This window comes from Brachyhypopomus gauderio, chromosome 5 (assembly GCF_052324685.1).
Source record: "Brachyhypopomus gauderio isolate BG-103 chromosome 5, BGAUD_0.2, whole genome shotgun sequence".
In the NCBI taxonomy this organism is placed as follows: domain Eukaryota; kingdom Metazoa; phylum Chordata; class Actinopteri; order Gymnotiformes; family Hypopomidae; genus Brachyhypopomus; species Brachyhypopomus gauderio.
In genome coordinates, this window is record NC_135215.1 from 31,982,349 (window position 1) to 31,996,332 (window position 13,984).

General features: G+C 43.9%; 1 protein-coding gene and 2 non-coding genes across 4 annotated transcripts; all 3 read right to left on the bottom strand.

The window, feature by feature from the left end:
• Window positions 1–873: 873 nt before the first annotated feature.
• Window positions 874–6,025, bottom strand: LOC143515148 (small ribosomal subunit protein eS17). Of its 2 annotated transcripts, none has more exons than XM_077007148.1 (5): window positions 5,898–6,025; window positions 4,843–4,994; window positions 4,446–4,551; window positions 1,417–1,482; window positions 874–993 (listed from the first exon to the last, which is right to left on the bottom strand). In XM_077007148.1, the coding sequence occupies exons 1-5, from the start codon at window positions 5,898–5,900 to the stop codon at window positions 916–918; spliced, it is 405 nt and encodes a 134-aa protein (XP_076863263.1). In that variant the 5' UTR covers window positions 5,901–6,025; the 3' UTR covers window positions 874–915. The 2 variants fall into 2 exon arrangements, with proteins under 2 accessions (XP_076863263.1, XP_076863265.1); XM_077007150.1 differs by lacking the exon at window positions 5,898–6,025 and adding an exon at window positions 5,681–5,700.
• LOC143515575 (small nucleolar RNA SNORA71) lies at window positions 1,241–1,369 on the bottom strand. Its single transcript, XR_013131142.1, has one exon. It is a non-coding gene; the product is annotated as a small nucleolar RNA SNORA71 (small nucleolar RNA).
• Window positions 1,769–1,896, bottom strand: LOC143515574 (small nucleolar RNA SNORA71). The gene has a single exon (XR_013131140.1). It is a non-coding gene; the product is annotated as a small nucleolar RNA SNORA71 (small nucleolar RNA).
• Window positions 6,026–13,984: the final 7,959 nt, after the last annotated feature.

Here is a 13,984-nt window from a genome sequence, read left to right on the forward strand (position 1 = left end):
AAAATAATGCTCAAGGGCACATGACAAGTTATAGAGACGTTGACATTTATTGTTGAGGTATACCAGCCACTGTTGGCATTTGTTTCAATAAATTATTTGAGATGAGGAAATGACAACGGCATGCTCCACTTTCATTTAACTGTAGCGTGAACAGTTTACGTTTTCCATACATTTCACCCAAAAGCCAAAATAGCCCTTTTTTGAGTAGTATGTTAACCATCACAAACTAACCATCAGTTATGCACACCTACTAGATTTTTTATCTGGCACTGACCTGGAATCTTTAAAGAATGAATAAAGCTCTAAATATCAGACATTTTCTGCTACAGTACCTAATCAAGCGAGTTCCATGCTAAAAGGTTCACCCTTATATCCTTGAATATCATTAAATATTGGTCCAGAATTTGTCCACTTTAACAATCACAGAAAAAACCTGGTCAGTCAAATTCTACTTTTCAAAAGAAAATCAATTGGCTACATTTAATAAATTCTACCAAGGAAAGACTTACATATTACAAATAAAATTTCTGGAAACTTTTTTTAAAGGAATTGTACAATAGATTTATCATTGGCATAACACTTATTAGATCATGCCAAATGATGTTAAAATCTAAGAGAAATTAATACTGGCAGTGTGGAGAGTACACTGGACTAGGGCTCAACAGTATTTTATTGCTTCATTGCAAACTTTGAGTATGAATATAGAATACACTTCCAGTCCAGAATTCATATAACTAAAAGCAGAATCTCACCAAAACCTTAGGGATACAGACAAGAATCGAGACTTATACAGAACTTAATTTCAAAACAAAGGCCGAGTAGCTTTATATATATGTATATATAGATATATAGAAAGACCCCAAAAACCATCAATCAGGTTTTCTGCACTTTTATTATGAGATATATTACAAACAACTAGACTCCTCGTGGAGTCTTGAAGTTCATGCCGACTGTTGGTTGAGTGACCTGCAGGTTGGACAGATTGCCAAAATCCTGAGGAACAGAAAGGAGCCGTTAACTATCTCAAACATGCCGTTAGAAGACAGAGGTGTGTCAATTACTTCATACATCTGCTACAGAACCTGACACAGGTCATACAGAGACGTGAACATGGAAAGATCACGGGGTCCTCCCAAGAAACATTACATAAACATATAAATAATGCTGAATTTCAGCATGAGCTGAAACAATTTAACATAATGCAGAGTAAAATGTGACTCTGGAGAAATACACTTTGGACTGTCTGAGAGATACAGGGTTTGTCAAGAACATGATTGTCTAGCAAACACGGGAAAGACTTTCAGTTTTCTCTTCCTGTAGTATCAATGACCTGGCAACCAGACATGCCACAGTCACTTTCGATACAGGGTAAGCGCACAGTAAGCAGATGAGTCCATTGGCTGGAATGAAACGTACCAGAAGCTTGAGCATTTCCTTAGTGTCAGGGTCTACTTCAATGATCTCCTGATCCAGGGCAGAAACCTGCAGAGAGACAGAAACAGTGAACGTCCTCAGAGTGTCTTCACTCAACACACACACACCTCCAGTCCGGACAGACTAAACACCATGATGAACTGTGAAGGTTCGCTATTCAATTACACAATACACACTCGCGCACACGCTGGGTTCAGTCTTCCTGACCGTTAAAATGCTCACACACCGCTCTTGTGCACGGTGCTGGCGAAACCTGAGTTGCCATAGTAATAGTCATATTCGCCACTGTGAACTGTGAATAAATTTGCAGGTGCTAGGTAAAAAATGTTATGGATGTCTGAAAAATACAGGGTCTGTCAGGAACAAGTAATCCTGCAAACACGGGAAAAGTTTTCAGTTTTCTCTTCCTGTAGTATCAATGACCTGGCAACCAGACATGCCACAGTCACTTTCGATACAGGGGAGTTGACGGCTGTACAGCCAAGTTAGTCTGGGCAGGTCCTGCTGCACAGCCAGGTTAGTCTCAGCAGGTCCTTGGAGAACAGCTGGAGTAGTTTGAGCAGTCTGAATACAGCTGAACACAGCTTTACATCATCGATTCAAATTAGTATGTTCAAATGCGCGCGCGCACAACACACACACTCTTACTTGCCAAAAGTATTCACTCACCCATCCAAATGATCAGCATCTAGTGCTACAATCACTTCCATGGCCACAGGTGTATAAAAGGCACCTAGAATGGGTCACTCTCAGTGACTCTCAGGAGTGACCCAGTCATCCCAAATACAGTCATGAAATTTCCTTGATCCTAAGTATTCCACAGTCAACTGTCAGCTATATTATTTTAGAAATGGAAGTGTTTGGAAACGACAGCAACTCAGCCATGAAGTTAGGACACGTAAACTGACGGTGTGGGGTCAGTGGATGCTGAAGCACATAGTGCAAACTTTCTGCAGCGAGTCACTACAGACATCCAGACTTCGTGTGGCCTTCAGGTTAGCTCAAGAACAGTGCGCAGAGAGCTTCATAGAATGGGTTTCACCAAGTGTGATGCAAAGGGTCGGATGCAGTGGTGTGAAGCACGCTGCCACTGGACTCTAGAGCAGTGGAGGTGCGTTCTCTGGAGTGATGAATCATATGATGATGGCAGAGTCTGGTGTGGATGAACTTGACTGGCCTACACAGAGTCCAGACCGTGACCCTATAGAACACCGTAGGGACAAATTAAAGCGGAGACCGAGAGCCAGGCCTTCTCATCCAACATCAGTATGTGACCTCACAAATGCGCTTCTGGAAGAACAATCAAAAATCCCCATAATCACACTCCTAAACCTTGCGGACAGCCTTCCCAGAAGAGTTGAAGATGTTCTAACTGCAAAGGGTGGACCAACATCTCATTGAACCCTATGGATTAGGAATGGGATGTTACATAAGCTCATATGTGAGTCAAGGAAGGCGAGCGAATAATTTTGGCAATATTGTGCATGTATGTATGTATGTATGTATGTGTGTGTGTGTGTATATGCGTGTATGTATGTATGTATGTATGTGTGATGACTTGCTTTTCTATCATTCTGATAAGCCAATGTAGGGAAACATACCAGCCTTCTAATGACAATATCTGAAAAGTACATTTTAGCGCTGTTCACCACCATCAATGCGCAACCAACAACCATTCATTTATTAATCTGTCCTTTAAACAAACTGCGAATACTAACGATGTTTCCAGTCTGACTGTAAATGAAAGGAAGTCAATACTTGTCTACTGTATCTTCAGAGGGCCAGTGCCAAAACAAACAACAACAAAACCACATCCTACAGATGAAGACAAACTAAACGCCTCCATCAGGTCTGTGCTGAACGACGACACCTCCAGACCAGCGTGGACATTGTTTAGGGTGGAGGTCAAACCATTCAGGAAGAGCTCTACCAAAAAGGTTAATATCGCAAAGTCTGGAGAAAATTTCAGTATCACTACTATGTAATTGCTTATATAATTATGCAAATAAGGTCCACTTGCACCTTTCTTTGCTGCCTGGTATTAGCAATATTAGTTATGGGACTCCTATGCACTCTATGTGCGGTTCCTGCTACGGGCCCAGAGGAACACAGTACAGTGGAGTAGCCAAAGACATGCGTGAACGCAACTCACATAGCTGAAGCTACACGGTCATTTTCCCTCGTCTACTTCAGTGTCCAGATAAACGTTAGTGAGTTAGAAATATGTCATGTATGTCCTGCCCCTTCAGACTGGGCAGAATAAATCACATATTACACAAAACGTGTGATTCTTGACGTATGAACACCCACCTAGATATTCTGGGCTGGGAGTCGAGTCGACCAGCTGCAGTAAACAGGACTCAGCTCATATAAAGCTAAGTGTGCACGCCAAGACCCACGAGACCTGACTGATTCATTACTGGACCTGCATACAGCTGAACCAATAAATAACTGAACGCAATAGGATTCTGAAAGAACATGATTTGCTAAACTATACTGGCAGGATTTATACATCGACATTAAACTGCTTATATTACTGGACATTAGCTCCAATGCTGCACGAGTTTAAAGGATGTCCTCCGTGCGTGGAGAGGATTGACTGGCCGTCCCCCCCTCCACACAAGTCCACTCTGATCAACTGGTAATACAAGTCATCAATCTCACACCCATAACAAATCATGGTGGACGGATTCGAGAGCCGTTTACACAGGACTTCCATTATCTGACCACCTCAACAAGACTAGAAGGTCCGAAAGTTGAAGCAGCAAACATGAGATGGACAGACCACGGACACAAAACTCTGCTCCAACGCCATGCCAAAACTATCATGTCTCCCAGCACTAATTCAATCCCGTGTAGACGTGAGGATGTGCAAATAAATGAGCACACACTCATCATGGGAGAGAGATTAAAAATAAAAACAGATCTAATTCAGAGATGCCAGAGTAAGAAAAATGGTGTAAGGGCGTCCGGCTACGGGGCAGCAGACAGTGTGTGAAGGTCAGACGCACCTCTGGAACGTAATTGTCCCTCCTCTCTCGCTCCTCCTCCTGGAGCTTGATGGAGATGCCCCGCACAGGGCCTCTCTGGATACGCTTCATCAGATGGGTCACGTACCTGCAACCGCACCACGCAACACCATCAGAAAGCATCTGGGTCCCAGCAGACACCAGGTTCACAAATGTATTCACGGTGGTCCGAGGGTGATGAGCATTATGGGGAAAAGTCTAGGGTGGCTAACTGCGAAACTGGGCGGTTTTCGCTTTGAAAAATGACAAATTCAGTTTCGTCCCTGCCATAAATTCCTCTGGCCGACATTAAAACACTGAATGGGAGACAGTAACTTCAAATCTAGCGTCACTGTACCAGTCTCTCCATTTGAGGTTAGGCACACGGAGTTTCAGTTACCCAGCGATCTTGTTACGGAGCTTCTTGCTGGGAATGATGGCGATCTCCTCACACACGCGCTTGTTGGTGTGGAAGTCATTGCCCAGGCGGGTGTAGTACTTCTCAATGATGACCCGCGCGGCCTTTTTCACCGTCTTGGTCCTGACTCGTCCCTACGGGTAAAGAGAGAGGCACATTAGCAACCTGGAAGCCAGCTGTGATTGCTTTTAAATGTGGTGCACAGAAACACCAGATTTGGCATTGCCGAACGCACAACCCCGGGCGATACGTGCTTTACTGTCCATCCGTTGAGCTCTTGCAAAAACAAATTAGCTCTTAAATGAAGGATTTAAACAAACATATATAAAAATATATGATTTAGGAAGAACTGAAGTAAACAATAATGGGACTATGTTTAGACCTTTCTCCACATCCTGTCAATAACCTGCCAACCATTCTACTGGAATTAGGGTTTGAGAAAAGGGTTATCCAACTGGGTCTTGGGCAGTTTTATTTGTAGGGTACATCTTGGGGTTAGGGTAGGGTAGATCTTACGGTAGGGTACATCTTGGGGTTAGGGTAGGGTACATCTTACGGTAGGGTACATCTTGGGGTTAGGGTAGGGTACATCTTAGGTACCCAGTGACAACTGTACATAAGATGTAGGAGTTTCATTGAACTGCACCCAGTACAAAACGCCCAAACCAGCTATTCCAGTAGCTAACGTTACCGGTCTCCAGTCATGTATATAATGCAATCGCCAAACATAAACTGAATAAAATGTCCTTCGTGCAAGTCTGACCGGGTTCACGGCACAATCAACAATGTTAAAACGAGGCGTTAATGATCCGTAACCTACCATAGTCTACACTTCCTCTACACCACTACATACACGGTCGCGCTTTATCGGAGCCGGTCGGTTTCATTGGTCTCGAAATGAAAAATAAACAAATAAACACCCATACGGAAACAAATACAGATACGTTAAACAAAAATGAGTCAGTTCGTGCCCTACGATGTGCCTAAACCAAGGATTAGATCAGATTCTAGCGATAGTACAAAATACTAGCACCCACCATGTTGGATCAGGATAGTCGAAGAGAGGGAGAAAGGGCTCCACCGGAAGTTGAAGGTGAAGAGCGGAAATAAGGAAATGTGTCGTTTGCCCCCTTCTGACACGGAGGAATAAACGCTTATCTAGTTTAGTTTGTTAGGCCCACATCCATCTGATTTGTGAACTCAAAACCACATGAACGTTTTAAACCTGACACGTTTTGCGCATTTCTTAAGAACCATTGTGTTTAGATGAAGTTGCTGATTATTTTTTATGACTTAGCAGGACAGTGTGAGTCAAGGTGTTTTCAGTGAAGCTGAGAAAGATTAACAGGCCAGTCAAATAAAACCAGTACCCTCCAACATACAGGTTTAAACATAAAAATGACAGACACACAAAGTAAAGGTCAAGAGATTTCTTTTTTTTATTTTTACATAAAAAAGGGTCCAAACTTGAGCTTCCCCCTCTGGGTGGAAGGAATAAAAAGTGAATTTCCAACAAGGTTCGTGTGGCGATTCACACGGTGCCTCTGAACAGCAGACATTAAATCCAGTCAGCTAGACTCTTTGCAACAGAAAATGTCCAAATCTGAAAAACAAATGGGGTTTTTCACAACTGGAGCCCTTAAGCACACTTAAAGCGTAAAGATACATTTTGGAAATGACATTCAATATTTTAACACAATAGCGATAATACAGTTGGGCCAGTGTTTCCAGACACAGATTAAGCCTAATACTATTCCGTGTTTAAATGAATTTTCAATAAAAACAACAACTACAAAAAAAATAAAATAAAATAAACACTGACAGCATCCAAAATGAGGTGGAAACCATGTCTGGAAAAATAGTTGTTGAGGACTAAACCTTTAAAACCATTTTTGGGCCAATACCAGACAACTGCTTCATAGCTTGCACAAGTCTGCTTCACACAGTTTAAAATCAGAAATGAAAAAATAAAAACAAAGTCTAAAACAGACTTCATTTTGACCATAAGACCATCAAACAATTAAATATTTTACATAATTTACAACAGGAAATAAAATATTTTGCAGTCAAAGACATGACCGATCTTAGCAGATTTATCGGTATCATTTCAAAGTTCATCATATCAGATGTCAGAAAACCACACAAGGAAATGTCTCCCACATCTTAAGCCATGTTTACAATGAGTACATATTTTAAAACATGTGACAGTGGTCCATGCATTTTATAGGACTGGAAACGCAAAAATCTTAGTTTCTGTTAAAAGCCTTTTAGTTGAGAAAATGGCATAATTCTAGCTTAACCTGTGAATAGCAAACGGGATGATTGATTCCAATAGTCCAGAATGGAAGGCGGAGACCTGGTGAAGGATTGGTCCAACAGTGGCCCCTTTTACTCAAGCAAGAGTTTATTTTCTTTGTAAATAAAGAGTGGAGTAAATGAAGAAAACATCTGCAACCCGCCTCATGTTACCACTCCCCAGAGAATTTCTCAGTACACTCTCCTGAAATAAAAATATATATATAAATCTAGGAAATTAAAAACAATTTTTTATTTGAATACCTAAACAGTGACTAGCTTAAAGTCAGAAAGGGATGATTTCAAAATGACATCCAAGTGGCTAAAAGCCTTTTCCAAACACACTCATTCAGACACAAGTCCACCTTTCACGAGGAGCAATGAGTGCATGATGGCTGCTTCTGAATCTGCTTCTATATGCACAGTAACAAAGATCGTTTAATACCAAGTCACCACCTCTAGGCTTTTCATGAAGACAGGCCCAGGTATGATAATGCAACCTGTCTCAAGTGCATTTCAAACTCAAGTATATTTGGAGATTGGTTCAGTCAAAACAAACACAACAAAAACCCAACCCTAAGTAAAAACCATTAAATGAAATCTAACACAATTCATACCAATCGGATATATGGCTATATGACTAATTTATGGGAAAAGTGTAAATCTAACACAGATTTCATTCTCCACCCCACCAGGAGGCGTCACTGACAAATTAGTGTTCTCCAATCAAACGTAATCATACAAGTTTTCACAATACAATCACAAATAAAGTGAGGACATACACTGGAAATGCACAGAATGGCATCATAACACAGCGTTCCATTACACATCGGTCATCAACATACAAAATAAACCTCAGGACAAAAACAGAAACCCCTCAGACTGCAAATCTAAAATAATAATGCTAAACAGAATGCAAAGTCTTGCAGTACAAATGTGTTGCAATAGTATTAATGCCTTAAATAGCACAGCTGCTAGTTCGATCATACATAGGAAAACTTATGTAAGCATTCACTCAAACACCAAAACTCAAAACCAAATGTGGTGGAAATTTGGTGATTTCCATTTAGATCAGGCTTTCTTAGTATACGTTAAACACATTAGAAATAAGGTTTTTACATACGTGTGTTGATCATGGCACTGAAGCCATTCTCGTGGCTTCAGTAGGCCTCAGAGATGTGTTTATGTGTGCCTGTCTGGGACATTTAATCTGATGTTCCTCTGGTGTTCCTAAACTGACCTCGCTGGAGACGCATAATCTCAGCTTGGAAAGGACTACGGCGACACTCAGTCTGCCATGCCATCACGAGGATGCTGAGCAGGGAGGGGGCACGCATCATATGCATCTGTCAAATCAGAGTTAATCACTCCTTACTTTGTCCAATCATATTTAGTTAATAACCGTGTGTTCACCTCGTGGACACCGTGTGTATTGATGATCAAGGGTATAAAGGATGAGAGTTCGGAATGGGGAATTGGCTCTCTCTGTGACAGACACTTGGGTGTTTGTAACGGAGATCTCAAGGGTTTAATCTATGTCTATGTTTTAATAAATCATTGTACTTATAATCTAACCCAACTGCTTCTGACTTATTTTGTACTCACCATTGAAGGGTTTCAGAATTTCTAAGACATTTTGGCACCCCAGATGGGACTCCACGACTGAGGACGGCACACCTGAGGGAGAGACTAAGCGCTTAGCTCCTGAAGGCCTTACTTCAGTCAGCCAACGACAAATTCCGTTGAGCGGGACTCGCAGGTGTGTGTGCCTCCTCGGCGTCGGAGTTTTCCCAGGAACAGACGAACATTTAAGTTAACTAAACCCTGGTGAGTACAAAGTGTTGATATAAACTTATTGCAGAGGTTGGGACTTCTCTCCTGGTGCGTGTATACACGGTTATGGTTATCGGGCGGGGTAACTGAATGATTAAGTGTTTCACCCTCGGCTAGGAGTCGAGGAGCAGAGTATCAGGGAGAGTGAGAGTCAGGTTCTGCGTGAGTGTGAGTGTTGTGTGAGAGTTGTTATTTTTTTTTAATCCACGAAGCAGCAAAATGGGCGGATGTGGTAGTAGTCATACTGACAGGGAGGTCAGTGAGATACTGCACGCACATCCTAGAATAAGGTACATGAAAGAACGCTATGGGCCCGAAAGTTTAAAACAATTTCACATGTGGGTTACTAAATGTGATTTCCCAGAGGAAGGGAGTTTTAACATGAACCGAATTGCAGCATTAAAACGAAGTCTGATAAAAGAACAATATGATGGGTTCAAGGTAAACTGGGAAGCTTTTGACTTGTGGGAGAGGGAGGCGAAACGGCGGGATTATAGATTGCAAACACAAACTAAATATGAAGTTCAACGGGAACTTCAGAATCTCCAGTCTGTTAAGTGTGTTGCAGATCCAGACCTGGACGGATGTCCCAGGCGACCCCCAACCGCCCTGACGGCCCCACCCAACCCCACCGACGTCAAGCCCCAGGAACCAGTCAGACGAAACAAGCCCCCTCCAGCACGTCCAATCAGCCCAGTGGCTATGCACACAAGATCGCGAGACGGGCGAGACACAACTGCCGGACCAAGCCAAGGACGGATGGTCCACGTCAGCGAGCCGCCCCTGTCCCCTCTTCCGGAAACAACCAATGATCAGGTGATGTGCCCAATGGTAGAGGTGGCTGGTCAGGAGGGGCCTATGCTTGTTATGAGAACATGGACTGTTGCAGATTTACAGGAAGTGATGAAGCAGTTCAAGCTCCCTGGTGACATTGGGGGGCGTAAGTTCGCACATGAACTGGACATGTTTTGCCGTGAGTTCAGGCCGACGTCACATGAGCTGCGACGACTCCTGGGCCTGAAACTGGGAGTAGAGGTTACAAAGATCCAGATGGACTGGTCAGTCAAGAACATTCAGTTGGTCAACAGTGAGTGGTCACATGAAGGTAACAAACCGTATCGGACAATGTTACATGAACTATGTGCAGCAATACGGGATGCCTTTCCCCTTGTTATGGATTTAACCAAAATAGCTATTTGTAAACAAAATGACTCAGAGACTGTGCAGGAGTACCTGTATCGACTCACCCAGGTGCATGATGCTCACTGCGGCATGGACAAGCCCGACAGGATGGACAACGGGCCAATCACACCCTATGAAGCTCATTTGCGGAATGCTTTCATCAATGGACTGAAGCCGGAGATTTCCGAGAAGCTCAAGGACACTTGCATCACGTGGGAGACAGCCAAGATGGAAGTGATTGTGCAACATGCTATCCACGCGGAAAGGCGATGGAAGACGGTGAGTGCCTGGAAGCAAGACAAAGAACCGCGGCAAACACAACTTTCCATGGTTCGAGTGATGAGGGGCGATGAAAAAGGTAACTGTGCAGGAGGCAAAAGCTGGAGGGAGCAGAAGAGGACTAAAAAGGTGAAGAACCGCAGGAGAGATGATGACGACAACGCTTGTTACATCTGTGGAGAAGACGGACACCGGGCAAGAGGGTGTCCACAAAGACAGGATAGCGGGAGAAGCAAGGTCAGCAGAGTCATGGTGGGGACTGATGGTCGGAGGGGTCAACTGGTGATGTCCTGAAGGGTCAGGTAAGACACAATTTTTTTTTTTCCTATGCTCTGCAATGAAGAAATGCTTCCGCTAACACCTACTGGTTCTGTTTTTTCTTTTTTTTATTCCTTTATTATATATAAAAAAAAAAAAAAAAAAAAATTATATACATATTATTCTGCAACTGGGCTATGCAAATAATGATGAACTGTCGTATGGGGAATATATGCTGTTTTATGAGACAAGTGCTGCTGCTGAGCGGTTATGTTTTTTTGGGGTTAACTTGGGCAGAGCAGGTTAGGTTTCAAACAGTAAACGGTGTGGCTGAGGCAGGGTTTGTGTGCGCATGGCTGTGGGAGTGGGTGTGATGGTGTGCGGTACAGTCCGTCAATGGACGGGTTTTTCTAAACCACTGATTTGGGAGGTCAGAGTGAGCAGGGGAGTGCAGCTGTATCTGGGCGAGTTGCCAACATTCCAATGTCCAAAGATAAGAGGGTGTGTGTGTGTGTGTGACTGAAGGGAGTCCCACAGACTCTGTGGTCCCAGGGGAGTGTGACTTAGAGAAACACATCTAGGTCAGACCGTAGGCCTTGCAAACCACAGTACCCCTTGAAGCGGTCAAGGGGATACGACCAGTCTTTGAGACATTGGGAAAGGGGGGGGGTAATTGTTCCATATGCTAATTCACCAGTGGGAGTTCCAATTTTTTTCCTGAGTGAAAATTTAGGGAGCCTGGTGTACCGAGGAGTGGAGGTTGATAAAAGCTCTCCAGGCGGTAAAATTTAGATGTGGTAGCAGGAGCCCCGTTGGTACCGAATCCCTTAACAGTTCTGTCACAAGTCTCACCTGACAGTAAGTGGGTTTTTTGTTGATTTGGCTAATGCCTTCTTTTCTGTACCGGCACATGCAAACTCACAGCTTTGGTTTGCTTTTAAGGTTGATGGTCAACCATACACTTTCACTCACCTAAGCTAAGGCTGTCGACAGGCCTTTAATGCATTTAAAAACAAGCGTTGCACACATCCTTAACATTGGGCCTGGCTAACTCTGTATTTCTGTTTGTCCAAACAGCAGATGATAAGCGGTGACTGAGATCTATTCCCCAATGCCAGACCTGAGGGAGGTCTGGAGCTATTTGTGGACGGATCGGCATCACGTAATCCAGCTACAGAGGAAAACTGTGTGGGTTATGCAGGGGTTTCGCAACACAGCACTGTTGAACCTGGACCACTGTCAGGGCACCATTCGGCGCAGGCAGCTGAATTGGTGGCTCTGACTCAGGCATGCTGAGTGGTTCTAGGTAAAACAGTGGCGATTCGCACAGGCAACAGGTATGCCTTTGAAGTAGTGCACGACTTCGGGGCTATCTGGACACACAGGGGGGTTCTCACTTCATTGGGGAAGTTGATCACACATCGTAAATCAATTGCTGAACTTCGTGATGCCATTCTCGTCCCGAAGCAAATAGCGGTATGTAAATGTGATGTATATATTCTGACAATAAAGATTCTGTTTATTATGGGTAATGAACGGGCAGTCATTTTAACGGAATTGGACACCATGTACACTCAGCGTGTAGATAACACCATTGTTTTCCCAACAGCTGAGATTAGCGAGCTCCAGGAGACAGCAGCCGTCTCTGAGTTGTCTGAATGGCAGCGGGCGAGGGCGGTGGAACGGGGGGGGGGCCTTGGGTTGGGCCAAACAACGAACCGTTCCTTCCTAGGAGCATGTTTTCCGGTGTATGACACACGATGATGATCATGTGTCAACAGGGGGGATGCATGATGGTTTGAGATCTTATTTGGCAGGCGGTCAAATACAGGCATCGGGAGAGAACAACCCTCTGCACTCACCACGAGCGAGTGCAATGATGCCATGTTGATTTATTGTGCAAACTTGTCCTCTGTCTTGTCACAAGTTCACAGGGCAGTGAAAGAGGCGTTGCCTAAGCCACGGGAAGGTCTACAACACAACCTGAAACCCGGAGACTGGGTGGTTGTGAAAGACTTCAGGAGGAAGAACTGGAGGGCACAGAGGTGGAGAGGCCCATTCCAGATCCTCCTGACGACCCCAACAGCAGTGAAGGTGGCTGAGAGGGCAACGTGGATTCACGCTAGCCATTGCAAGAAGGTTCCAATACCTGAGCAGACGAAGAGCGGTCCTGAAGCATCCCAGCTTCTGTAGGGTGAAAGGAGGGTGTTCGGGCGCCTCAGTCGAGTGGGTGGAAGTGCAGTAAGGGCGTGACCCGCACTCCAAGCACAACGGCTGTCAAGAATGGTCAACGATCACCCACCATGAACCCTGTGCTCTTGCTCATCCGGTGATGGAGCTCAATGGCGATTGTTGTTGATGGTTTTCTGTGTGCCTTGTTTGCTGTCACTTCTGAGGAGTTGTGTCTTGCAGGCTGCAGACACGGCGCTAAAACCTGAGGACCTCACGATGAGGACAGATGTCAAGGCTACAAATCTACCACCTGATGTTGATTCATTTACTGATGATGATGATGATGATGATGATTTGGTTTGATTAACTTCATTGACCAATGTTGTATTCTGTTTGTAATCAGGTGTGAATTGTTTGACCATCCATGTACTTCCTGGAAATTATGCTACGATCGAAAGCCTGTATTGGAGTGGTCTGTAGTCAATGTAATTTGTCCATAAAGGACAAAAAGGAGGGAAATGTGGTGGAAATTTGGTGATTTCCATTTAGATCAGGCTTTCTTAGTATACGTTAAACACATTAGAAATAAGGTTTTTACATACGTGTGTTGATCATGGCACTGAAGCCATTCTCGTGGCTTCAGTAGGCCTCAGAGATGTGTTTATGTGTGCCTGTCTGGGACATTTAATCTGATGTTCCTCTGGTGTTCCTAAACTGACCTCGCTGGAGACGCATAATCTCAGCTTGGAAAGGACTACGGCGACACTCAGTCTGCCATGCCATCACGAGGATGCTGAGCAGGGAGGGGGCACGCATCATATGCATCTGTCAAATCAGAGTTAATCACTCCTTACTTTGTCCAATCATATTTAGTTAATAACCGTGTGTTCACCTCGTGGACACCGTGTGTATTGATGATCAAGGGTATAAAGGATGAGAGTTCGGAATGGGGAATTGGCTCTCTCTGTGACAGACACTTGGGTGTTTGTAACGGAGATCTCAAGGGTTTAATCTATGTCTATGTTTTAATAAATCATTGTACTTATAATCTAACCCAACTGCTTCTGACTTATTTTGTACTCACCATTGAAGGGTTTCAGAATTT

Bases quoted from the DNA above. Each gene is read 5' to 3' on its own strand.
- LOC143515148 (XM_077007148.1), bottom strand. The intron at 1,483-4,445 runs GTGCGTCTGACC...GTCTCTCTGCAG, and splicing joins GGGACAATTACGTTCCAGAG to GTTTCTGCCCTGGATCAGGA. The intron at 994-1,416 runs GTACGTTTCATT...TCTGTTCCTCAG, and splicing joins AGGAAATGCTCAAGCTTCTG to GATTTTGGCAATCTGTCCAA.